Source organism: Bufo bufo, chromosome 10 (genome assembly GCF_905171765.1).
Source record: "Bufo bufo chromosome 10, aBufBuf1.1, whole genome shotgun sequence".
Lineage (NCBI taxonomy): Eukaryota > Metazoa > Chordata > Amphibia > Anura > Bufonidae > Bufo > Bufo bufo.
Window position 1 is genome coordinate 33794539 of NC_053398.1, and position 27514 is coordinate 33822052.

Sequence of the window (27514 nt, forward strand, 5' to 3'; positions counted from 1 at the left end):
CCAGTGGATAACCACCCCACTGATACCACAATTTATGCCCATGTGCGTGAGGCCTGCAGCTTTTTAAACATTTATGGCACAGCCACAAGATTTGCCATAAATGCCTAGGAGGCATACAGTAGGTTCCACCACTGAGACCCTTGTCTGTAAGTAAAACTGAGATCACGTGAACCTCATTTGCTGATTCATGGTGATTACTGTCTCCACAGGATTCAGTGAAGAAGTGACCGGCTATTTTTGTAACCCCCCATAGGGGGCTACATACAAGTGGACCACTTCATTAAAGGGACTCTGTCAGCTAGATTTTAGCTATACAGCTTTTCATATCATCACATCAGTCTCCTTTATCTAAAAAAAAATATACTAGTCTTACCCCCACCTGTCTTTTCATTTTTGATAAAAATCACTTTTGTTTATATGCTAATTACCTTCGTAAGTAGCCCAAGGGACTGTCCCTCCGGTCGTTGGAGTCCAGTCATGCCCCTTATCTTGGAGCCCAACGCCGCCCCGCTGTTAATTATTCACTCCTCCCCTCGGCCCGCGTGGTGTCCTGGCAGAAGCCTCATTCAGGGGAATTGCGCATGTGCCAGCTTTCTGCGCACTTCGCTCGACCCAGAAAGGAAGAGCGGAGTGGCGCAAGCTCACCTGACAGGCGGAGGACGGAGGTGAAGCAGCGTGAGATTACGGCACACTGCGGGAAAAAAAGCTGAGGAGAGGAGTGAATAATTAACAGCGGGTCGGCGCTGGGCTCCAACGGCCGGAGGGACAGCCCCTTGGGCTCCTTACGAAGGTAATTAGCATATAAAGAAAAGCGATTTTTTTTTTAATCAAAAATGAAAAGACATGTGGGGATAAGACTAGTATATTTTTATTTAGATAAAGGAGACGATATGAAAAGCTCTATAGCTAAAATCTGTCTGACAGAGTCCCTTTAAATTCATGATTTAGAAAACAGGGGTTCTACCCCCATTTTGCTAATAGATGAGGGCTCCAGAGGTGGGGCCAGCATCTATGAAGCATTAATGTTTAAGATTACAATTTAGGTAATTCAAGTCTCATATGAATACATAGAAAATTCATTTATCCATAACCACATAGGGAATACATCAGTAATATCCATACAGTGATGAGGAAGCAATCGTATCTATAACAGACATGTATAGGACGGATACAGTGGTGGCACATGAACAGGAATAGCGATTTACTTCAGCAACAATGTCGTAGAACAGTTTTAATGAGTGAATACAAACTTTCAAAACTCATTGGAATTTTTTTTCTGTCTAATGAACTGCTCTAACCTGCAGGAAATTGAAAATCTCTTGTTGTAAGTCACATTTTCGCTTCAGCTAATATAGAAGTTCCTGGTTACAAGGGAATAAGAAATGAAACCACCCATCTTGTCATATTACATGTTAGGGAATTTACTCTAATAATTGAGTTTGCCGATTAAAGTCAAACGGTGGCCATAAAGAATGAGATTGATTGTAATAACTTGCCAAACGTATCAAAGTTCAGATTCTAAAGATTACTTTTTAATTACTAAGCTATTTCAGTCGCTGATTTTAGTAGCAATTTATTTTACTGCTGTAGATTTAAAGGACCACTAGACGCGTCTTTCCAGGTTCTATCATAAACCTTCAAAAGAGTTTAAGAACTTGACACGCACCTAGACGCACATGGAGACATACAAAACACACACACGCGCACACACACTCACACTAGATGGAGCTCTAGGGATTCCCCACCACCTCCTTTGAGTTTGCAGCCACACCTCTGCCCATGCGGCGACCACCTGAGGAGCCGGTGTAGAGGACAGGAGTGGTAGTGGCCCTGATGAAGTGTTGTGTCATGGTGTACTCCCTCAGGTCATTGCCCCTGGTTGACTGGTGCAGTGGAATTATAGAACTGAAGAAGAAGGCCAGAGTAACAAAGTCTTTTTCACTAAGCGCAACGTAGAACTTCAAGTACATTCAATAGCGGCAATCCTGAAGTGCAATTTTCTCTGGCACCAGCAAGGAATCCGGAGGAAGGTTGAATGGCTGCAATTCAGTAGGTAGGTCATACTGGCCTAGTGGTGGCTTGGTGATGGGTGGCTTGGCTGTAGTCCCTCACCTTACAGCAGTGTCTATAGAAGCCGATGTAGCAGTCCGGCCTGCTGTCTGGAATCTCAAGGCTTTACTTGAAGACAATTGGAGTAGTTCTCTCTGGAGATTAGGAAACAGGAGCAGGAGCTTTGCAGGTTGTTTCCTCTCCTCTCTGTGTTGACGCAGGACCAGCCCACTCCTACCAAGAGAGGAGGAACAGAGTGATTAACCCTGTTTCTGCCAGCCTTTGCCAACCATTTCTTGCTGGGATCGACAGCCAGAAGCAAACATTAAAATACATAACAATACAATTTGTAGTACCCCCAGGTCTGTTAAAGAGGTTTTCCAGGAGTACAATAATGATGACCTATCCACCGGACGGGTCATCAATATCTGATCGGTGAGGGTCAGGTTGTTTGAAGAGGTTGTGAAGCTCCAGTGAGCTCTGCAGTCTCTTCCTAGGCCAGTGACATCACGTTCATTGGTCACATGGCTTATGAGCAGCTCAGTCCCATTCTAGTGAATCGGTCTGGGCTGCAATACCAAGCACAACCACTATACAATAAACGGCACTCCTTGGATTACATTTATCTGAATAGTCCTTAGTTCATGTTCACTTTTGTGTCATGGCTTCCACTTGTAACAGAAACCATGTCACTGTGCTAGGTCCATCTGTGTCACTGTGCTAGGTCCATCTGTGTCACTGTGCTAGGTCCATCTGTGTCACTGTGCTAGGTCCATCTGTGTCACTGTGCTAGGTCCATCTGTGTCACTGTGCTAGGTCCATCTGTGTCACTGTGCTAGGTCCATCTATGTCACTGTGCTAGGTCCATCTGTGTCACTGTGCTAGGTCCATCTGTGTCACTGTGCTAGGTCCATCTGTGTCACTGTGCTAGGTCCATCTAAGGATGTCTGCTAGGATGTCTGTTGCTTTGATGGGAAGGATAGCACTGTATTCTTTGAAGCCTCCATTGCAAATGTGAACAGACCCTAACCAGCCTTAAAGGGGTTGTCTCACTTCAGCAAGTTGCATTTATCATGTAGAGAAATGTAATACAAGTACCTTGTATTCAGCCAGCAAAGGAGGCAATATGGAGAATCACGATACATTAGTAAGTGCCTTGTATTAACTTTCTCTACATAAATTCCACTTGCTAAAGTGAGACAACCCCTTTAAACTCTTCTTTTTTTCTTGCTGTAAGAATACACACTCTGTCTTTTCTCTCTTCCTTTTAGGGGGAAACTAAATAAATGTCATGGAGAGTAAAATGATTGACCATCGTAGTAGTGGTAAGTAGCGTTCAATGTTTTTTTTATCAGGGATTTACAACTTAGAGTACTTTCACACTAGCTAGTGCATGTCCAGCCCCATTGACTATAATGGGGGCGGGGCGGCGTTCCGGCGGCAGCACGGCAGCGCACGCCGAGAGGCCACCGGAATAAAAGTACGACATGTAGTACTTTTATTCCGGCGACCTCTCGGCGTACACTGCCGTGCTGCCGCCGGAACTCCGCCCCGCTCCCATTATAGTCATCCGATCCGGCGACGCAGTCATTTCCGGAACACTTAGTACCGGATCCAGCATTAATACATCTCTATGGGAATTAATGCCGGATCTGGCAAGTGCGGTATTGTTCCGGGATTTTGTCCGGAAAAAATACTGCAGCAAGCTGCGGTATTTTGTCCGGTCGAATACCGTACAAGGGACGGAAAGGAAGACATCCTGATGCATACTGAACGGATTGCTTTCCACTCAGAATGCATTGGGACAAAACTGAAAAATGCGTTTTTTCTGGTATTGAGACCCTTTACCGGATTTCAATACCGGAAAAGAATAACGCTAGTATGAAAGTAGCCTTAGAAATAGGTTGGACTATGAATTCACTTTTTAGGTTTTCAGACTGGAGTTTTACGCTGGTGTCAGATGTGCCGCAAGGTGCGCGCTTCTGGTTCATTGTGAAGCATCTGTGCAGGTTCACGCGCCAAAACAGAAACCTACTGTACACCAGCGAAGGAGCTGATGTAGCTTTCCAGTATAATCTACTCTATATTTCTAGAATAGATGATAGATCATCGTAATTGTGCCCGGCCACCTATGGTCATCCCATATCACTGACTCCTTGTCCCTTTCCACCTACTTTTTGGAAAAGCAGCAAGCGGGACACTCTAAACAGCAGGGCATATGCAACTTTGTAACTTTTTGACACCAGGTTTCTGGCGTACAGGGGTCGATAAATGTTCCCCACCTTTCAGTTCTTAAAGGACTTGTGTCACCATTGCATTTATTTTTATGTACTATACGTAGAACGCAGTATTTGAATCATTTACACCTATTAAAAATGATGCGTTGTATGCGTCTTGGTGGATCAGAGCAGATGCAAACAACCCAGCGGTGGTACTTGAAGCAGCACTAGTGGGTTCATATGAGGCACTGGCGAATGTGGTTTATAGAGGCGAAGGAGGCCCCAGGTTAAAGCACTGTACTGAAGGCATGACCAATGTGATTGCGGCATGGTCACGGTTCGTGGTGACTCATGTTGAGGAGCCTACTGGGGAGACTTGGTCTCCATATATACCCCTATGGCGCAATAAGTACCTTCGAGAGCACTTTCTGCTGTCGGAGTTTGAATTCTGGCCGCAGAGAGGGGTTAAGTACCTGACGCAACTCTTCCAGGGAGGGGTATTCCGCTCTTTTCAAAAGTTTCCAGAGTGAGTTCAAACTACCCCGGACAGGGTTTTATCGTTATCTCCACCTGAGACATGCCTGCGAGTTCCAGTTCAAATCCCTAGCCATAAAACTTGAATGTGGCCCCCTGGAGTCTATTGCCAGGCGGGTGCATCCACATAAACCAATTGCTTCCTTTTATGAGGAAATTATGAAGTTGCAGGACTCTCCGTTCCAGCAATCGTTTGAGCGCTGGACGGATGATATCCCTGACTTGGAGGTGTCTCATCTGGAGGAGCTGCGATCTGTATGGCGGTCACCAGTTATGAGCGCCCGTGACCAATTTATCCAAATCAAGTGGATACACAGAGTGTACACAGAGTGTACCATATGCATCAAATACCGTATCCTTCATGCTCGCGCTGCGGGGAACTAAGAGGGTCCCTATACCATATGATATGGAAGTGCCCTGTTATGCAGTCGTACTGGGGTGGGATATGCCGTTTCCTTAACACTAAATTGGGTCTCCCGGGGATATGTGCTCCTATGATTTGGTATCCGAGGTGATCCCCACCAAATACGATCCCCATAACAGTGCCATCCAGAGACCCCAATAAGAGCCATCCAGAGATCCCCCATAACAGTGTCACCCACAGATCCCCCATAACAGTGTCACCCACAGATCCCCCATAACACTGTCCTCCACAGATCCCCCATAACAGTGTCACCCACAGATCCCCCATAACGGTGTCACCCACAGATCCCCCATAACGGTGTCACCCACAGATCCCCCATAACGGTGTCACCCACAGATCCCCCATAACAGTGTCACCCACAGATCCCCCATAACAGTGTCACCCACAGATCCCCCATAACAGTGTCACCCACAGATCCCCCATAACTGTGTCCTCCACAGATCCCCCATAACAGTGTCCTCCACAGATCCCCCATAACAGTGATATCCACAGACCACCATTAGTTCAAAACCCACCAAAAGCACACCTTTTGGTTCAAAAACCTAGGTGCGTCTTATGGGCCGGTGCGTCTTATAGGGCGCAAAAATACGGTAGTTGTCATTATCCATTGTATAACCAGGGGAGATTGCTCATTGAATTATATATGTATGCGACTGTATTAATGACTTTTGTCTGTAGGAATACTACTTATACAGAGTTTGTATTTGATAGACTACTGACTGATCGGCTTGTGTGCCGTCCATAATTGTTCCCCCTTGGGGATCGTTGTATTTTAATTCTTTGCAAAAAAGATAAATAAACACTATTAAAAAAATATATAAATTATGCGTATTTACAAAGCAATTCACTTTTTAAACGAGTGATGGCGCCCCCTGCATTCGTAGTGGTGCCTGCTTTATGCGTCCATAAATTAGAGATTCAGATTGGGTAGCCGAGTGTGCGCAGTCAGTCCTCGGTCCCTGTTTATTCTCTGCAATGGGACCATAAGGCTGCTCATCCAGCAAATGCGCCTTAGGCCTCTTGCACACAAACGTATTTTCTTTCCGTGTCCGTTCTGGTTTTTTTGCGGACCGTATGCGGAACCATTCACTTTAATGGGTCCGCCAAAAAAAACGGAAGTTACTCTGTGTGTATTCCGTTTCCATATGTCCATGTTTCCGTTCCACAAAAAAATAGTCCTATTATACAAAAACATGTCCTATTAGGGTCCATTCACACGTCCGTAAGTGTTTTGTGGATCCGCAAATTGAGGATCCGCAAAACACGGACACCTGCAATGTGCGATCCGCAATTTGTGGACCACACATCAGACACTATAATAGAAAATGCCTTTTATGGTCCGCAATTGCATCCGTTCCAGCCCCATTGAAAGAGAATGGGTCCGCAAATTGCGGAACGAATGCGGACCTAAATTACGGACGTGTGAATGGACCCTTATTGTTTGCATTACGGACGAGGATAGTACTGCATAAAGGGCCAGCTGTTCCACAAAATACGGAATGCACATGGATGTCATCCGTATTTTTTACGGACCCGTTTTTTGCGGACCGCAAAATACATACAGTCGTGTGCAAGAGGCCTTATTCAGATGGGTTTCTTCTGCCTCAGCCAGTTCTAGGCAAATGCAATTTGTAATTGGTTGGACATAGAAACGTTTCAATAAGCGTCTGTATAGATACTCTGTACAGATCGCTGCATATGCCAAGCTTTCCACTGGTTTTGCATAGAGCTGGCTGAGGCAGAGGGATCTCATTTTACAACAGCGCATGCGCAGAATGAGCGCTACTATGGATGCACATGTGACCACGTGTGCTCAGCCATAGGATCATAAATTTACACAATAGGAACCCGTGGGGCCGCATCATTAGGATGAGAATAGCTTTGTAAATGAGCAATGGCAGCACAACACCTTTAATTGCACAAACTTTTGGTTACTAAACAATGTTTCATACTTGATTTAAAGGGGTTGTCTCAATTCAGCAAATGGCATTTATTATGTAGAGGAAGTTAATTCAAGGCACTAACTAATGTATTGTGATTGTCCATATTGCTTCCTTTGCTGGTTTGATTCATTTTTCCATCACATTATACATTGCTCGTTTCCATGGTTACGACCACCCTGTAATCCATCAGTGGTGGTCGTGTTTGCACACTATAATGCATTCTACAACCGTAGGTCAAAACCTTGTCTTGAAATTGACCCTGATAGAAATATGTCCTGTTCTCTGCAGTGTCTGAAATCCATAAAAACATTAAATGCAATATGGAATATTAAAAAAATTTACACGCGTTATACTGCCGCCGAGCATGCTTTTAGATCCTATTTAGAGAACTTTACGTATTGGCTGCTGCCAACTGAATTTTATTTGTCCTTTATGTTTCGACATAAAATTCTTCATGGTTATTTCATGGACTTGTTTTACAGTGATCACAAGCCCGCCCGGATGGGAAATAGGAATATACATTGCTGGCGCGCTGACTTTGCTAGGAGTAGTAGGTCTGTATTTGTGGAAACTGTACAGATCAGGCAGCTACCCGTCTCCTTCTCCGTTCCCCAACTACGATTATCGATATCTCAAACAAAAATATGGGAGGTCGTACTCAGAGGTAAAGAAGAAGGTAAGCTCATCATGGCACGGGCCTGGTTAGATGTTAGAGACATTGGTGGGTTATGACACCAATGTCCGATCCAAGTCCGACCCCTACAGAATAAAGTGGCTAGAGCTGGAGTAGTGCGGTGCCACATCATCTCCTGTCAACACCTATCGTTCAGCTTTCATCATGTTGACTCGTGTCTCCAGGTCATGCCATCAAGCTTCAAACAGAAGGATCTGATAATCTAGGGTTCTTGTTGATTGAAGCAGCAGAGATCCTAAAGCCTCATGCACATGGCCCTGGCCAAACAGCGGGTCCTCAATATGGGGGCTCTGGCCGTGTTCTCCCTGCATCACGGATGCGGACCCATTCACTTGAACATGTTCTAATTTTTGCGGTGCGGACGGATCACGGACCCATTCAAGTTAAATTGGTCTTGAACCGCCCCGGCCACTGCACAGACATTGCCCGTGCATTGGGGACCGCAAATTGCGGTCCCCAATGCACGGAATGGCCGCACAACGGCCGTATGCATGAGGCTTAAGACTGATCTATCATCCTCACTCGACCCTTTCCAGGCAGCCATCCAGAAGAAGCCAAGCAGAGCCAATAGGATCTAATTACTGCTGCCATGTTCTGGCCATCAACAGTGTTGCAGCAGACAGACCCCCACCAACAAGATTTTGGTGATATATCCTAGATAGAACTTTGCCACCGGTGACCCTCATTAGACAACCTCTTTAAAGGGATTATCCCACAAAAAAATATTCTACATTTTTTAAACCTGCACCTGGGTCTGAATATTGTTGTAATTCACATTAAAGGGGTTATCCCATGACTAATGTAAAAAATGAAAATCAGACATGATATAGGACATGGCAATCTCTTTCTAACAAAGCTAGATCCATCCCTGTACCTCACATAGATCCAGAGATCTCTACAATTCACTGCTCTGCTAGATTTATATCAAGCTGACAGCTCAGGGGAGTGTCTTTTCTGCTGAAGCTCAGGGGGCGTGTCTCAGCTCTCCCTATTACAGCTCAGGGGGCGTGTCTCAGCTCTCCCAATCACAACTCAGGAGGCAGTTCAAGGATGAAACTGAGCATGTGCGACCTGCTCAGTGAGCAGGTCAAAGAAATAAGACAAAATAGCAAACAGCAGGTGGCGCTATACAGATACATTTTATGGATTAACTCACTGGCTATAGAAAATTTTTCATTACATGCAAATACAAAAGTATTCAGATCCAGGTGCTGATTTGAAAACTGTAGAATATTTTTTGTTGGACAACCCCTTTTACCCCTTTAAGTTTCAGCCATGTTATTCTTCGCACCTTGCTGATAGAATTCCTTCTCTTTTGTTCAGTGCAGAGATATAACTTACCAGAGCTACCACGAAGGAAACAGGATCTGCTTTTACACGCACAGCATCCATATAGATAAATCAAACCTAGCCAGGACATTTCCGAGAATGAAAAATAAAATGAACCGTATAGAACATAATGTAGCTATTTGGACCTAAGTAAATGACTATGTCTTGGCTATCTGTAAAATTATAGCATACATTAGTGATGTCTGGGGATAAATCTAACACTGCCTTATCAAAAGAAGCACTCGGAGATGATAGTGAAGATGTCTAATACAGCACATGAAAGTAAAGGGACTTCCGCTGTCAAAACGAAGAGACTGATATAGACTGGTACCTGGGACAGGGCATTACTACAATGAACCCATAACGAATGCATGATGTGCTATTAGTGGAAGTGCTTGAATATGTGCTTAGGTTAAAGGAATTCTATCTTTGCAATGCTCATCATGTGATATTTCTACGATCACATATACTGTATATATAATAGTAGCTTTATATACTCAGAAGAAGAAGGAAGGAGGAGCCATCACTCATGCTCTAGTGCCCCCCAATTCATTGAGGAAACACTGGACTATTATTCCCATGATTAGTGAGGTTGGTGGATGATATGGGAAAATTAAAATAGTTAAATCATAATTTCAAATATTTGTTATGATTAGAGATGAGCGAAGTTATTGGAAGTTCGATTTGGCTGCTTTGCCGAATCTTGCAAAAAAATCAGCATCGTGACAAATTTTGAATTTTTTTGTAAGTAGTGGGTGCAATGACAGGGGGCGGCGATTGCGCCATTGTACCCCTCAGATGCCGTGTTTATACATGATTGCAGCATCTAAGTGTAAAGATATACTTACCTGATCCATTTGCTTGCGACGGGCCAGGTGCCGCCATCTTGATTGAAGGTCTGGAGTGAAATCTCACGCGGGCTGCGATGACGTCATCCAGGACTTTTCCTATAAATTAAAGAACTTTCTGAAGGGAAGCCAAAAGAGGTATCCCACATGTCCTGTCAATGTGTGATTCTTTTCATGACCGGTTATACACTCTTACCCCTGGAGAGAACATTATAATTTGGAGAATCACAACAATTGGATAGATTCCAATTTTAGGAATCATAAAATTTCTACCACAACAAGGATAAGTTTAAAACTGACCACCACCCCTTTAAAATATTCCACATTTGCACCTGGATCTGAATACTTTTCTAATTGCATGTAATTTAAAATTCAGTATAGCCACTGAGTTATTCAATAAAATGTAGCGGTACAGCACCACCTGCTGCTTTTTATTATCCTTATTTCTCTGCTCACCTGTCTGAGGTGGACACACATGCCCAGTTGCATCCTTTAACTGCCACCAGTTTTGACAGTTACTGGAAGAGAGCTGCAATGGAAAGGACAAACCACCGGGGAAAGGACTTGAGCTGTGATAGGGAGAGAGTTGAAGTAGAAAGGTCACCCCCCCTCCCCCCTAAGCTGCTAGCTTGAAATAAATCTAGCAGAGCAATGAATGGAAAGATCTCTGGATCCATGTGAGATACAGGGCTGGTTCTAGCTTTCTTAGAAAAACACTGTCATGTACTATCTGATGCCTGATTTTACTGTTTTACTTTAATCATGGGAGAAAACCTTTAACTCCAATGTATCACTTTCCTCCATAAATTGGGATATAGGGCGCTATTTGGCCAAGCGCTATACTTGAGACCTGGTAGTTTTCAGATACTTTATTTGCTTTGAAGTATCCATGTTAAAGTTGTTTATAGCTAAGAATAAAAAAAATAGGCACCTACTGACCCTGGTCTATAATGTCCATATGGGCATATCGACAAGATTTTGTTTTTGACATAAAAGACCAATTCCACTTCTTCCTTTCCTACGATACCTCAGAAATGTCCACTTATCTAGTTTTCTAGAGACACAATTTAATTGTCCCTCACCTGGTTGCCCAAGGATCATATGTTAAAATGGTTTTCAGATATTTAAAAATTATGTGCAAATGGTTTACACACTTAAAAATGAGTCACTTACCGCCTGTAGCTGAGATGCCTCTGTAACTCAGACTGACATGTAGTCACATGGTCCCACACCTGGTGTTTACCTCCTGCTTGTGTGTAATTTCTCACTCTGACCACTTGGTTATATCCATTCTAGCCCTCCCTGTAGCATGTCCTATATCATATACCTACTATTTCCACTGTTCCCTGCAGCTGTAAATAGAGGCAATGTCTGTAAGAGGAATCATAAGAACTGTAGTCCTTCACAAATGCAAGCCCTAGCAGCATCAAAACTAAGGTGCTACACAGAATTGGGCAAGACATTGAAAACAGAAAACAATTACTTCTAAGCTATGAAGGCATCTACTGGTGTGCATTCAGACACATATAGGTACTTTTATAAATTTCTGTAAGCCCAGAAGACCCCTCTAAACCAATTGAGATCACCAACCATCAAGTTTACATGTGAAATTCAGAAAGTGGCATTAGAGAACTGTCTGCCTGTCTCCTGCAAGTCATGCAGCCTAAAGTCACCATATTACTTTGTCTCAAGACTAATTATCTTTATAGACTTTTTTTTTTTCGAGTTCTTTTTTTTTTTGTCTTCCCATCTACCTGAGAAACATATAAATAGAAATTTTACAAAATATTATCATTTTTGAAATTCAGCATTTGGCGGTATTAAACACTGTGCATTTCATTCTGGTTCAGAATATTACAGTTCACATGTTCATATTATGCCATTTTTTTCCCCTCTAGAGACCCGTCCAGGCAAATGCAGCAGTGGCACATCTCAATGACACCTATGAAAGTATTAACGAATTTGGTCCAATGGAGTTGATCAACAGGGACATGGAAATGACTCCCTATGGGATGTTAAGGAAGTCTATCTCTACCGATTCCCTCAGCTCTATCTCTTCCATTGGAAATAACTTTGGCTTGGACTTTACTGTGGGACAGATTGAAGTCACTATGGACTATGATCTCAGTTCCAACATATTGCATGTCTCTTTAATACAAGGGAAAGATTTACTGGAGAAAAAGGAAGATGGCAACTTTGAATCATGTTTTGTGCACATTAGCCTGCTCCCAGATGAACAAATTGTTGGAATTTCCAGAGTAAGTATAGAGAGCATGTACATGTATGTTTGGTCCTTTGTTACCGTAGAAAGGTTGATGTGACCAGAAGTCTCTCAGTGGCTTAGGTCAGCTTTTAACTATGGATACCCCTTTTCGGCTCAAGCCTACTGCCGTTATTATGGCAGGATTACCAAAATGGCAGGTAGGATCAGTTCAACCCAAAGTCAAGGGATCAAGAGGAAGAGAAGTACCTGTCTACACTGTACTTCTGAGGGGCATACAAAGGGGATGGTGGTTGGTTCCAACGGGTCCATGTATAGAACTTTAAATCGTCTCTGTACCGCATGCAGCCAATCACAGAGCCCCTTTTACAGGGATGTGGAGTGTAGAGTGGCTTTATCTCTTTATTGTGGGGGTACACAATGTCTGTACACCTGCAAGGTAACCATACACCCATATTATACAGCATATTATAATATACAGTTGCAAGAAAAAGTATGTGAACCCTTTAGAATGATATGAATTTCTGCACAAATTGGTCATAAAATGTGATCTGATCTTCATCTAAGTCACAACAATAGACAATCACAGTCTGCTTAAACTAATAACACACAAAGAATTAAATGTTACCATGTTTTTATTGAACACATCATGTAAACATTCACAGTGCAGGTAGAAAAAGTATGTGAACCCTTGGATTTAATAACTGGTTGAACCTCCTTTGGCATCAATAACTTCAACCAAACGTTTCCTGTAGTTGCAGATCAGACGTGCACAACGGTCAGGAGTAATTCTTGACCATTCCTCTTTACAGAACTGTTTCAGTAAAGCAATATTCTTGGGATGTCTAGTGTGAATCACTTTCTTGAGGTCATGCCACAGCATCTCAATCGGGTTGAGGTCAGGACTTGACTGGGCCACTCCAGAAGGCGTATTTTCTTCTGTTCAAGCCATTCTGTTGCTGACTTACTTCTATGCTTTGGGTCGTTGTCCTGTTGCTTGCAACATCCATCTTCTGTTGAGCTTCAACTGGTGGACAGATGACCTTAAGTTCTCCTGCAAAATGTCTTGATAAACTTGGGAATTCATTTTTCCTTCGATGATAGCAATCCGTCCAGGCCCTGATGCAGCAAAGCAGCCCCAAACCATGATGCCCCCACCACCATACTTCACAGTTGGGATGAGGTTTTGATGTTGGTGTGCTGTGCCTCTTTTTTTCCACACATAGTGTTGTGTGTTTCTTCCAAACAACTCAACTTTGGTTTCATCTGTCCACAGGATATTTTGCCAGTACTGCGGTGGAACATCCAGGTGCTCTTGTGCAAACTGTAAACGTGCAGCAATGTTTTTTTTGGACAGCAGTGGTTTCCTCTGTGGTATCCTCCCATGAAATCCATTCTTGTTTAGTGTTTTAAGTATCGTAGATTCGCTAACAGGGATGTTAGCGTATGCCAGAGACTTTTGTAAGTGTTTAGCTGACACTCTATGATTCTTCTTCACCTCATTGAGCAGTCTGCGCTGTGCTCTTACAGTTATCTATACAGGACGGCCACTCCTAGGGAGAGTAGCAGCAGTGCTGAACTTTCTCCATTTATAGACAATGTGTCTTACCGTGGACTGATAAACAGCAAGGCTTTTGGAGATACTTTTATAACCCTTTCCAGCTCTATGCAAGTCAACAATTCTTAATCGTAGGTCTTCTGAGAGCTCTTTTGTGCGATGCATCATTCACATCAGGTAATGCTTCTTGTGAAAAGCAAACCCAGAACTGATGTGTTTTTTATAGGGCAGGGCAGTTGTAACCAACACTTCCAATCTCATCTCATTGATTGGACCCCAGTTGGCTGACACCTCCCTCCAATTAGCTCTTGGAGATGTCATTAGTCTAGGGGTTCACATACTTTTTCCACCTGCTTTGTGAATGTTTACATGGTGTGTTCAATAAAAACATGGTAACATTTAATTCTTTATGTGTTAATAGTTTAAGCAGACTGTGATTGTCTATTGTTGTGACTTAGATGAAGATCAGATCAGATCATTTTATGACCAATTTGTGCAGAAATCTATATCATTCCAAAGGGTTCACATACTTTTTCTTGCAACTGTACCAGTTCTCTATAAGCTCATGTGCTGTTCCTGCAGTCCTTGCACTCCCAATATAGACCGCATTCAAAAGTTAAATGGCAAATTGTGCAATTTAAGGGAATGGGCATGAGGTTCGAGGACACATTCAAATTTCTTTTTGCATTGGCCCACCAATGGAGTAAAACTGCCTTGCTGTAGATCCAGGGCATTGGGAGTTACGTGCACCAAAAACTTTCCATGAACGTAGTTTAGCTAACATAGAAATAACATAGGCTACATCAATTTAGGGAACTTCCCTAAAAGATATGCTGAGGAGGAGCAAATTTTACATATTATCCAGCGCATAAACATAGTTTGAAATGCGTCCAAGAATCTTACGAACTGTGAGACCGCTGAAAGGCGGCCATACAAATTAGAAGAATGTCAACAAACTATTTCATGTGTATGGGAGTGTCCTGACTCTCTCAATTTGAGGGAAGAAAAACGGTTAGGTGTTTTAGCTTTCAACACGCCCAATCCTTTTGTTCTTTAGGGCAATAAGCTGCCGCTAAAGCCTTATTCTCTTCTCCCTATTGTCCAGGACTTTACTTTTGATAGCCTGTCCTCAAGATAGGCCATTGATATCTGAACGATGGGGGTCCAACACCCCATAACCCCGCCAAACTTTTGGGGGTAGCTCCGGTGCCAGAAGTTTCTGCAGGAACTACACAGCTCCATCCATTGTGTTGTGGACAGAGCTGGTTCCTGCAGCGCTGCCCCAATTTAAGTGATGGATAGAGCTGTGGAGCTTGTGCTGGAACAACCACAAAACAGCTGATCCGAGAGGGTAATGGACAACCACAGATGAGATGCTGATGGCTTATCCTGAGGACAGGCCATCAATACTAAAATCCTGTACAACCTCGTTGGGTGAGAGATTGATAGTAGGGTGGACTCTTCTTTCATTTTCATCTTCCTCCTGAAGTGTGCTACTTATTAACAGCTATTACGGAGACTATAATAATAATAATCTGTATAATATACATTCATAGGATTATCTTGATCTGCAGCAGAGAAATAGATGATCTATGCAAGATCTTATTTGCCCTCCTTGCATTTACTTAGGACCAGTCTATTACGTCTCCCTGAGCGCTGAGCTCTAGATTCATTACATTTCCTTCTTCAAACCCCCACCCCCTTCCATGTTAAAAGACATTGCAGTAGAGTAATATAGAAAGCTACTGAATCGTATAGACAAGCAGAGGAGAGGCAGACAGACGTCCTTGGGGTATACTGCTTGCCAGGCTTCCAGCATCCCCGTGTGCTGCGTGGGTGTATGTGCTACAAGTTTAATATGGTAGATGCTCATTAAAATATGACAGCAGAAAATGTCCGGCTCCGTCTCTACACTGCATTTTTTTTTCCTCTAAGATGGTAGTCTTCATTATAATAAGTACAGCAGTGCAAGAGACTACAAAAGAAGGTTCCCAGTTTTTAACCCATTTATTGCCTAGATGAGTGAAGGACACGCTAAGAAACGTGGTTTGAGTTAGATACATTCTTATATTCTCTCAAAGACATGTATAGCATATCATCGACCAATTCATGGCTGCTGGGATGAGTCGATATGGCAAAAATGGTTTTCGAACCCCAGTAATGCATACATTGTGCAAGATTTAGGACCCGTAATAAAGAAAACCATCTGAAGATAAAATTCAGGAAGAAGGTGTCCTGCTGAGTATGTCTGCAATATCCTTTATTAGCATTGATGCTCCAGTTGCTCTGAACAGAGCTGGTGGCGCAGCCCTGGGTTCTCAAAATTCCAGTGCCTGATTTCTTTTCTAGGTAGTGCGTTCTAGATTTACTGGCTATATGCTCCGTTTGATTGTTGAGTGTAGATAGCAAATGGATACTGAATGCAGAGGAAGAGACCTGCAGAGAAGACAAAACCACTGATGGTTCATACAGAAATATAAATCACTGTGTTACATTGGCGGCCCGTGCCCGCCACTGTCCTGCTCTGCCTTCTCAAACAGCTGATCGGCGGGGGTCCCGGGTGTCGGACCCCCGCCGATCAGAAGCTGATGATCTATCCAGAGGATAGATCATCAGTTAAATGAAAGTGCAGAACCCCTTTAAGTAATTAAGGCACCTGCCCATTGCAAGGATGCCGGACAAATAGGTTCCTAGCTTGCTAGTTCCTGCAAAGGTGTGCTATATTCATTGCCCGTGTACTGACTTTCTGCCCATTTCCTGAATTTTGTTGTTCAATCAATTTTATTAAAGATGAAAGCACAAATAGATAAGACATCATGTCCATTTACATTGCAGAATGCACATCAAAGTATTGTTCGTTTAGGCTACTGAACGTGGTTTGTAAGACATATTCAGAATAGCATCCCGCAATCCCAGGAATAATTGACCCGTAGTACACATACATACATAACAAGACAGTAACACTACAAGACACACAAGGGAAGGGAGACAGACAAGGAAGGTATCCTAACATTAAACCTCATTTAGTCATTCCAGAGCAAGTGGAGAGTTATTGGCCCGATCTAGCCAATCATGGAATGCTTGAGACCCTTAAAAAGAAGCCATGGCGTCCATAATTTCATATACTTCTGGTCCCAACCTTCATCCTCTGCTATTAACTCCTCCATCCTACGTATATTTTCGAACGTCTCCAACCATTCCCCCACATGTGGGCATCCCGAGACTTCCAGTGCCTCGGCACCACCAAACGGGCCGCCTGAACAAAAAATCTCAGGAGGCCCAGCTTTAATAAACGAATGGGACCTGGAACCAGCAATAGCAAAGCCCCTTCCAGTGTCCATCGGGTCGTGGAACCTGATACCTGATTATATAGATCATTCAGTGCTGTCCAAAAAGGAACAATTGTTGGGCACTGCCACCAAATATGGGACATCGTGCCAACAGCCCCCTCACACCTCCAACATATATTTGAGCATGTCGGATAAAAGGAGTGTAAGACGTCAGGAGTCCTATACCATCTGGAGAGGATCTTGTAATTTTTCTCCTGCAGCCCGAAACAGATGGAGGACCTGTGAGACAGCTTAAATGCCTTAACCCATTGTTCTGCAGAGAACTCCCTGTCTAATTCTTACTCCCACGCCCGTACATAGGGCAAGGAGGAGGGAGGTCCACCACCCTCCTGAAGCAGCCCGTACACCAGAGACACCAAATGAGTAGGCAGGGATTTTTGCATACATAGCGCCTCAAAGGATGTTAGGTCCCTGGATAGAGTAGCGATCGAGCCCAGGGATAAAGTAAAATTCTTGACCCCGTTATAATGTATCCAAGCCCCTTCTCACTTCGTCCCGGGAAAGAGTCCAAAGGGCGAACGGAGGTCTTCGTTACCAGATGATACACTCTAACATTATCCTCCTTGCGTAAGCCCAATATCTCCCCCTGCTCCACTCCCATCGGGAAGCTATGGGCGTCTTAGGACCCGGGAAGGACGTACACCCTGAGGAAACTGCGCATCTGTCCCACACCTGAAGAACACCCGCCGTGAGAAATGGGAGCCTGCTGCTACATAAAGATTTAGGTACCCATAGAAGATTTTGAGGTGGTTCCCCAACATCGCTCCTCTCAAAACGAAACCACCTTTTAGAGGCCCCACCATGGAACCAATCCAATATATAAGCAAGGATCGCCGCTCTATGGTATGAAGATATATCAGGGACTCCCGCCCCTCCCCTCACCTTCGGTCTCATTAGAAACTTTATCCCCAGTCTAGGGGATGAACCCGCCCAGATAAAGTCAAGAAACATAGTACGCATGGTTTTGAAGAACACACGCGGCAGTGGGATGGGAATGGTCCTAAGTAGGTACAAAATCCTGGGTAGTACATTCATTTTCAGCGTGTGTATCCTCCCAAACCACGACAATGGTAATTGTTTCCAAGCAGACAAGTCCTTCCTAATCTCTGAAAGCAATGTGGCAAAGTTCAACTGGTACAGGTCCTTAAGCCGGGGTGGGATAGTCACCCCCAGATAAGATATGCTATCTGTTTTCCATTGAAACCGGAAAAGCCTGTCTCAGGGATTGTACAGTAGTGTGTGGAACCGTGACATTCAAGATCTCAGATTTATGGAAGTTCACCTTGAAGTTACTTAAATCCCCAAATGAAGAGAACTCTTTCACAATGTTCGGTAAGCCGACAACCGGGTCGGAGCAATAGATTAATAGGTCATCTGCATAAATAGCAATTTTAGATTCTAGGGATCCAAAACAGAGACCCCGTATGGATGCGTTAGCCCTAAGCGCCCTTGCCAGAAACTCCATGACCAGAATATACAGCAGAGGAGACAGAGGACACCCCTGCCGGGTCCCATTATGGATCTCAAAAGGGGATGATAAAGCACCATTCACCCTCACCTGGGCTCTTGGCTTATGATATAGAGCCATTATTCTTAGCACCATGTTAGGACCAAGGCCGAATGTCCTCAGGGTCTCCCTCAGGAAATCCCAGTCGACGCGGTCGAAAGCCTTTTTTGCGTCAACGTTTTGTAAAAACGTGGCGTGAACCCGCCCGGGCACTTACCCACCTCTAGCTGTCTCACAGCCCCCTGAATCTCCTGCTCAGACACTTCCCCCTCTAGGGCCTCCCTTTCCTCAGCCGACAGTTTTGGCCCCTTCAACCTTGACAAGTACTGTCTGATCTTCTGAGCTTTAAGTTCAGGGGCCAAGTCCGCGTATTTCCCCGTCAGATTATACAGATTCTCATAGTAGGCCTGAAATTCCTTCAATATGTCCCCGGTAGCATGCACCTTCCCTCCCACTCTGCAGTTAATGGATTGAATATAACCAGAGGCCATCCGCGGACGCAATGTCCTCACTAGAAGCTTGCCACTTTTGTCCCCCAGTCCATAAAATAACCGTTTAAGCTTATTACTGGCCACTAGATATTTCTGGTCAATGAGTTTCCGCAAGGCGGACCTGGCATCGCACAGCTCCTGATAGACCCTCAGGTCAAGGCTGTCTTTATGGCGCCCTTCTAACGTGACCAATTTCTGTAACAGATCAGCAATCTGTATGGAGCGCATCTTCTTTAACCTAGATGCGTGTGAGATCAATCGACCCCTAATCACACATTTAAGAGCCTCCCACTTAATTGTAGGACTAGAGGGATCAGACTTGTGAACTTCCACAAAATCCGAGATAGCCGTTTTAATGTCAGCCATGCATACACTATCCCTCAACACATTTTCATTTAACTTCCAAGAGCCCTTCGTATGGGAGGGATCCCCCAAACCCAAAGCAACCCACGTCAGTGAATGTTCAGAGAAGAGGACAGGTTCTATCCCCGCTGTCGGGCGCAGGTCCAACAGTTTGTGTGAAATGAATATATAGTCCAGACGGTGGTACGAGTTATGAGCTAGGGAGAAGAACGTGAAGTCCTTCACCGTAGGGTGGAGAACCTGCCAGACGTCCACCAAACGGAGCGAATGTAGGTGTCTCTGGAAGACGTGTCCAATTTAGCGTCCAGAGGGAGATTAATGTCCCTGCCCAGGACAATCGGCAGGCCGTCCGCAAAGTCCTCCAACGCCGCAAAGGCCGCATCTGCAAAACCCATCTGTCCTGTGTTGGGACAGTAAATGTTAGCAAGAACCAGCAATCTAGAGGCAATATTCACTTTCAAAAACAGATAACGGCCTCGACCGTCCTGGGTAGAGTTTAGAATGGTGCACGGAACATATTTGTGAATGGCTATGGCAACCCCCCTGGACTTAGAATCAGCATAAGTACTGTGAGCCCACGTGGAGAAATATCTATTTCTACAGGTGGGGACATGGCCCGTTTTAAAGTGTGTCTCTTGCACTCTCTGTTTGTGGAGGTTATATAAAATCTGGTTCCTCTTAACCGGTTCATTCAGGCCGTTAACATTGTAAGAGCAAAACTTAATGGAAGACATAGAGCTGTAGTATGATATTCACAAAAGAGCATGGATACCACACTTTGTGGGGAAGGAACAACACACAAGGGAAGACAGGACACATCAGGGGAAACACAAAACTAACAAGTAAAACATGTAAACCCTTGAGATACAAGGCAATAGTAGAACATATAAGTAACACCAGGCGGTGGACTAGAATGCCCATCCACTGCCCAAAGAACATAGTGGAGGAAGCCCCATTTGGCAAAAAAAGGAACTAGACACACCTTGTGTGGTCACTGTGTATTAAAATACCTCACTATCGAAACAGAGAATGGGATCTTCTTATCCTCAACATTGGTGGAAGCCACAGTGGTTATACTGTCATAGATTAAGAGGTTACATACCTAAACAGAACAGGAGCTTCTAATCCTCAACATTGGTGGGAACCACAGTGGTTACACCATCATAGATTATGAGGGTGCATACTTTATTGAGGTGGCTTGGACTTCTTGGATTATCCTCTGGATGTACTGTGGCATTAAGAGGAGCCAACCTTCCAAGTTAGGCAAATCATGAGTATTACTACTACTACAACGTCTCAGTGACATGAATACTTTTCTCAGAAAACTCCTCTAGCAACAACTGCAAAGCCCTACAAACACCAGTGCTTGTTCAGGGTTGTGACAAGTAACTATAGAGTCCATAGTGAACATCAGAAGATATTATGAAAGACTTACTATAATATTGGTGTCTAATTTATTTCCTACTTTCCTCAGTCTTCCAGTACGCAGCATTTTCCCTTTCTGAGTGGAGATGGGACCATGTCTTTTACCCTGATCGTTTTGTATGGGCCATACAAAAAATACGGTGAAAAACTATCCGTGTAAAATGCCCTCAAAAGACAAGGGGGCACTGCCTCCGACTGGAGAAGAAAAAGTTCAGTCTCCAGAAGCGTCAAAGCTTCTTTACTGTAAGAACTGTGAATCTGTGGAATAGACTTCCTCAGGACGTGGTGACAGCAGGAACAGTGGACAGTTTTAAAAAGGGTTTAGATGAATTCTTAAAAGTAAACAACATTAATGCTGATGAAAACGTGTAGAAATCTGAGTCTCATTTCCTTCTGGGATTTGCGTCCCCACCTATCCCTCTGTTGAACTTCATGGACTTATGTCTTTTTTATGTTTCAATGATGTTTATTAAAGTTTTTCACAATAATAAGGTACATAGTACATTGTGCATAAAATAAAGGACATAACGTCCAGTCAAGTAGGCATAAACAAATAATACAAAGAACAAAAAGACATAGAATAAATTAATCAAAAATAAGGAAAATATCAAGTACTCAGGGGTAGCAGTCATGCAGTTCAAAATTACGTGAGTTAAGTCTTAGATGGCGATCCGCAAAAAGCAGGCCCATATTTACCTCCATCCCTTAGTTGCATACGATATACACTGTGACCTATCAAAGTTCAGAGTAGAGCGAAAGATTGGCAGAGTGGGGAGAGGACGACCAAGGCTCCCAGACAGTCTCAAACACGGGAAATGTATCAGAGCGGATAGCTGACATCCGTTCGTTTTGGTAAATCCTATTAACTCTATCAATCACCGCTTGGTAGCTCAAAATTGAGGAACGCCACTGAGAAGCAATATGTATCCTAGTAGCAAGCAGGATGAATTGGGCTAACTTGAACCTAGCATTCGTTAGTTTAGATGGCTTGTTTCCAAGCAGAAATACCGGGGGTGTAAGGGGGAGGGTGTGCTCCAACAAGGATGAGAGCAGATCACAAATGCGACCCCATAATCTGGAAACCATGGGACACGTCCACCACGTGTGGAACATCGTGCCCTCCTCCCCACAACCCCGGAAGCAAGTAGAGGGGACTTCTGGGTAGAAGTGGTGCAATTTGGCAGGAACCAAATATGTCCGGTGGAGAATCTTAATAGAGGTCTCTGCCAGGGTAGTTTGCCATGACCCTTTAGAGAGTGTCTGGGAACGTTGGTGGCACCTAGATACACTGAATTCCTCTAACAGATCAGCCTCCCATTCCAACATATAACGAAGCTTAGAATCCTCTGGAGGTGTAGTGAGAGCCGAGTAAATCCGGGACAATAAACCCTGCTTATGTAGAGATAAGGACATTAGCCTTTCAAAAGGTGTATAATCAATATTATGTGAGCCATTCTTTAGGGAGTGAAGGAAGGAGAATACTCTCCGGACATTGAATTGCTCACGAACTGGAGGGGTGAATTTCTCAAGGAAATCAGACATAGTTAAAACTTTACCCCGTACTAGGAAATCCCGGAGGGAGCACAATTTTTTTTCGACCATGAGAAAGCCCCAGATTGGAGTCCAGGGGAGAAAGCCGGATTACCCCAAAGATATTCTAAGGGGGACGGTTTAGATTGGAGGGAGCGCTTGAACCTAATGGATCTCCATAGGAGCAAAGCGTAATATGAGAGTTGAGATTTGGTACGGAGTGAGGAGGGTAATGAGGAGGTGGTCCAAATAAGGGCTCTCCAGGAGAACGGCCCCAGCAGCGATTGTTCAAGGGAAACCCATATAGGCTGAGCCTGTGTAGGGAGATGAGTCAGAAATAGTTGAGCTAATCTGGCAGCCCTGTAATACTGAGCTAAGTCTGGCACTGAAAGGCCACCACAAGCCTTATGACGACACATAACAAGCTTAGAAATACGAGCTCGTTTATGGGCCCAAATAAATTTAAGGATGTCCGCCTGGAGAGCCCCCAGGTCTGACGCTGGGACTGGGATCGGTAGGGTGCGGAATAGGTATAGTAGCCGTGGAAGGACCACCATTCTTACTATATGGATCTTACCCACCCAGGAAACTGGAAGAGATTCCCATGACTGCAGGTCCCTCCGTATTTGAGTGAACATGGGAAGATAATTATATTTATACAGGGTGTTAAGTGTTTTGGTCAGCGAAATGCCCAAATATGGAAGGAAGTGCGTGTCATGTTGAAATGGAAACTCGCTCCGAAGAATCTCGGAAACCTGAGAGGTGACATTACCCAACAAAAGCTCCGACTTAGATTGATTGACTAGTAGGCCTGATGCTTCTGAGAAACATTTTAGTAGGGACATAAGGGAGGGAAATGAAATGATAGGATTAGTGACTGTTAACAAAAGGTCGTCAGCAAAAAGGCTCAATTTATATTCCACACCCCCAACCGAGATTCCTGTTATGTCTGGGTGGGATCTAATTTTTAACGCTAATGGTTCCATGGCTAATGCAAAAAGGGCTGGGGAGAGGGGGCAACCTTTGCGCGTTCCTCTAAAAATTGGTATAGATGACGGATGCGAGGAAGGTAATTTGAGGCTAGCCTGAGGCGAAGAGTACAAAGCTTGAATAGCGGAGAGAAAAGGGCCTCTAATGTTAAAGTGGGAGAGAGTCCGCCAAAGATAGGTCCAGGAGACTGTATCGAAGGCCTTCTCTATATCCAGCGCTAGTAAAGCTACTGGCGTTGAAGTCCTGTTCGCCTCATGAACTAACCCCAAGACCTTCCGTATATTATCTGGGGCTTCCCTGCTGGGGATGAAACCCACCTGATCTTTGTGTATCAGGCTAGGGAGAATTCTATTAAGTCTACGCGCTAAGATGGAGGTGAACAACTTGTTGTCTATATTCAAAAGTGAAATGGGTCTATAGTTGGAGGGTAAAAGAGGGTCTTTATGAGGTTTGGGGATCACAGTAATTTTGGCTGCTAAGAATTCGGGTGGGGGTGTGGAGCCTTGAAATAAATGGTTACAGAATTTAGTAATGAAGGGGATTAACTGGTCTGCAAATTTTTTAAAGTAAAGAGCTGTATAGCCATCTGGACCGGGGGCTTTTCCCAGTTTCAGGGCCTTAATTGTGTAAGTCACCTCCTCAGGTGTGATGGGGCTATTGAGTTCTACTAGTACTGCAGATGAGACCCTTGGGAGGGAAGCAGAGGAAAGGAAGTCATCTGCCTTAATGTTGGGGTCACCTTTTTGTTCCGAGTATAGTTGTTTATAGAAGGATTGGAAGGTGTCATATATGACGTCTGGGTGGGAGGTAGTTCTACCAGACCGTGTACAGATTTGATAGACTTGGTTAAGTCTCTGTGTGGCTTTGAGTTGGCGCGCCAACATCTTATCCGGTTTATTGGCATATTTGTAATAGTAGGAGGACGTCCAGCGGAGTGCTTTTTCAGTATTATTTGAAAGTAGGGCATTCAGTTGAGTTTTAGTGTCTTTTATTTCCTTCAATAGGTAAAGGGTTGGTGTTTGTTGATGGGCTCTCACCAGTTTAGCCAATTTAGACTCTAGTGCAACCTGAGCTGAGGATCTGTCCTTTTTGAGCCTTGAAGCTCCCTGAATGAGTTTGCCCCGTATGAAAGCCTTGTGAGTTAGCCACAAATTCATAGGGTCGGCATCCGGAGTGTTGTTTAGTAAAATGAACTGTTTAAGCTTATCTAATATCGCATTAAACACAACCGGTCGAGTCAGTAATGACTCATTCAGGCGCCAAGTAAAAGGGACACTAGAATTGTTGACTAAAGCGAATTCAGCTATAACCATGTCATGGTCTGACAAGGAGGACACAACATGTCTGGAGTAGGTTAGTGAGGAGAGGTAGGAGGTGGAAGCTAGGATTAAATCAATCCGGGTGTATAGTTGGTGAGAAGGAGAATAATATGTATATCCCCTTTGGGGGCCATTGTGCTCCCTCCAGGTATCCGCCAAGGACAGGGATTCCATCACATGCTTAACTTTAACATTATGGGATGCAGGGCGCATTTGAGCCGGGAGGGTGGAGCGATCAAGGACAGGGTTGAGTACAAAATTAAAGTCACCACACCACAATAACTTGTGATAGGTGAGAGGTGAAATAATGGAGTGCATTAAGACAAAAAAGGCAATAGGATCTTCAGTAGGCGCATACACGTTTACAATACACAGAGTTTCTTCCTTGTAGGTGCCTAGAAGGATTACGTATCTCCCATTAGGATCTATTACAGAGCGTAGTAGTGTAAAAGGAAAGGAGTTACGCAATAAAATGATAGCTCCTCTACTTTTAGAAACATAGGTAGACGAATAGAAACGTGTGTATTGCGGATGGAGATATTTGGGATGAGAGGTGGGCGTGAAGTGGGACTCCTGAAGGCAGACCACATCGGGCGTATGTTTGGTATATGTAGAAAAAGCAGACTTACGTTTTCTGGGGGAGTTAAATCCCCTTACGTTGTGTGATAGTATCTTACACATGACCAGAAAGTAAGGAGTATGCAGGAAAAGCGAAGTGAACCCGTGTGATCCGCCTCAGGAGCGCCACCTCCAGCCGTCGCCCATATATGAAAACAACACGAGCATTTCCCCTGACAAAAACAAGAAAAGAAATAAAAGAAAAGGAGAGAAAAGAAAAAAAAAAAAGAATAGGGAATAAAAAATTGAGAACAAATAAAACAATACATTACTAAGCCTAAATAGGCCTGAGAAAAATAGGTGGGTGCAGTAGAGCAGGGTGAGGACTCTAACGGAGTCTCCCAATCCTGCCCAGAGAACCCAAACATGGGGGCAAACATGACAGTCCTTCACGCCGAATCCCTAGAAGATGATAAGCTTCGGGATAATAGCAGTTATTAATAGAAGGACTACATAATGAAGGCTAGTGTCCTGTAAAACAGACAAAGGGAATAGGGGTATGAAACGGAGCCAAAAGGTAGGATAACAACGTTCCTAAATGCCATGACAGGCCAGAAGATCAGGAGCAGAAGTCCCGGACTTAATTGGTAGGTGATGAAGTCGGCCTCCGCGAAGTCGAGAGCACCGTCGTCCAGACTCTGGCAGGCCGTTGCGGTTCTGGAGCGGCTTCTGGAGCTGGATCTTGGTCACAAGGAACTCCTGCTTTCCGAAGGATCTCGATTCCCTCTCTGGGTGAGTGTATAACATGATCCCGAGAGTTAAGACGGAAAGAGAGGGAAAAAGGGAATCCCCATTTGTACCGCACCTGGGCGTTTTGTAGAGCCGAAGTCACCGGCTTCATGTCCCTGCGTCTGCGGAGGGTGGAAGGAGCCAGGTCGGCATATAGGTGCACTGTGGAGGGGAGACCAGGGAGTTCAGTGAGGTTACGGGCTGCTGCAAGAATTTGATCCCGTGTGCCCGGATGATGAAATTTGAGAATAACATCTCTCGGTAAGGCATCTGAGCGTGGTCTCCCTAGGGCTCTATGAACCCTATCCATCAGGAGTTTCGCTGGTTCAGCTTGTGGCAGCAAGGCCTGGAACAATGCTGACAAAGTGGCCGAGAGGTCAGTGAAAATTTCAGGCAGGCCTTTGATCCGGAGGTTACCCCTCCTGGTTCTATTTTCTAGGTCTTCTAGTTTGAGCTCCATCGCTGCAATCTGTGCCGCCTGAGACAGAATATCCGCCTTATCTGAGTGCAGGGCGTCCGATAGATCATCGGTGCGTGTCTCCAAGTGAGAGACCCGGGTTCCCAGCTCATGGATCTGGCGGGAAAACTCGTCCACCGCTTGGGACAGTTCTGAGCGGCATAGGGAGGCTATATTTTTATAAAGTTCAGCCTGACCTGTATCTTGAATGTCCGGTGACAGCGAGGTATTGCTGGCTTCAGAGGACGCTGGGCTCCGGGATGCAGGGGCCTGGTCCGCCATATTGCTGCGGCTTAAGTTTCTGAACAGCTCCGGTAGGGACTGTGAAGGCACGGGTGTTCCCGTCGACTTTGTCTTCCCTTTGTTGCGGGTCATCATAGGAGTCCCTTGCATGTAGGTTCAAGCCCGTGGAGCTGAATAAACAGCGCTAAATGAGGGAAAAGTTCGGCGTGAGGAGCGGAGCTCAGGGGAACACGTCCGCCATGCGAGCCTCGCGAATGCGCCTCGACTTATGTCTTTTTTCAACCGCATTAACTATGTAACTCTATACCCACGGTAGTACACTTGTACAGTTCACGAGCAACCTCTGCTCAGGACCTGAAGGTTCCCCTCAAAGAACCTTCTAAGAAGGTTGTGACCCTTGAAGATAAATTTCCTGCAGTTTTATTGGCTGTAAGAAAATATTTCGAAAATCCCAGTTTCTCATGTTGTATCTTCATATATTCCTAGTTCCTTTGTGATTTGTTATGTTTTAGTCACTATTTGTAATTCTCCATGAAATGACAATTCTGGATCATCTTTTGTCAGATCTCTACGTTGGGCCATTCCTCTGTTATTGCTCCTAGTAATGTATGAAGAAATTTATAATGGCACAAATAACAATAAATGCTCCCAAATTATTTCATGAGAAATTCCA

General features: G+C 44.3%; 1 protein-coding gene across 1 annotated transcript in view; it reads left to right on the forward strand.

Annotated features, from left to right (window-relative positions):
• The first annotated feature begins 3340 nt into the window (after window positions 1-3340).
• The window catches only part of SYT12 (synaptotagmin 12), a 79928-nt gene continuing 55754 nt past the window's right edge, over window positions 3341-27514 (forward strand). Inside the window, exons 1-3 of the mRNA XM_040409947.1 lie at window positions 3341-3374; window positions 7652-7845; window positions 11939-12298. Coding sequence (XP_040265881.1) covers window positions 3341-3374; window positions 7652-7845; window positions 11939-12298 — 588 coding nt within the window. The remainder of the gene's footprint in view (window positions 3375-7651; window positions 7846-11938; window positions 12299-27514) is intronic.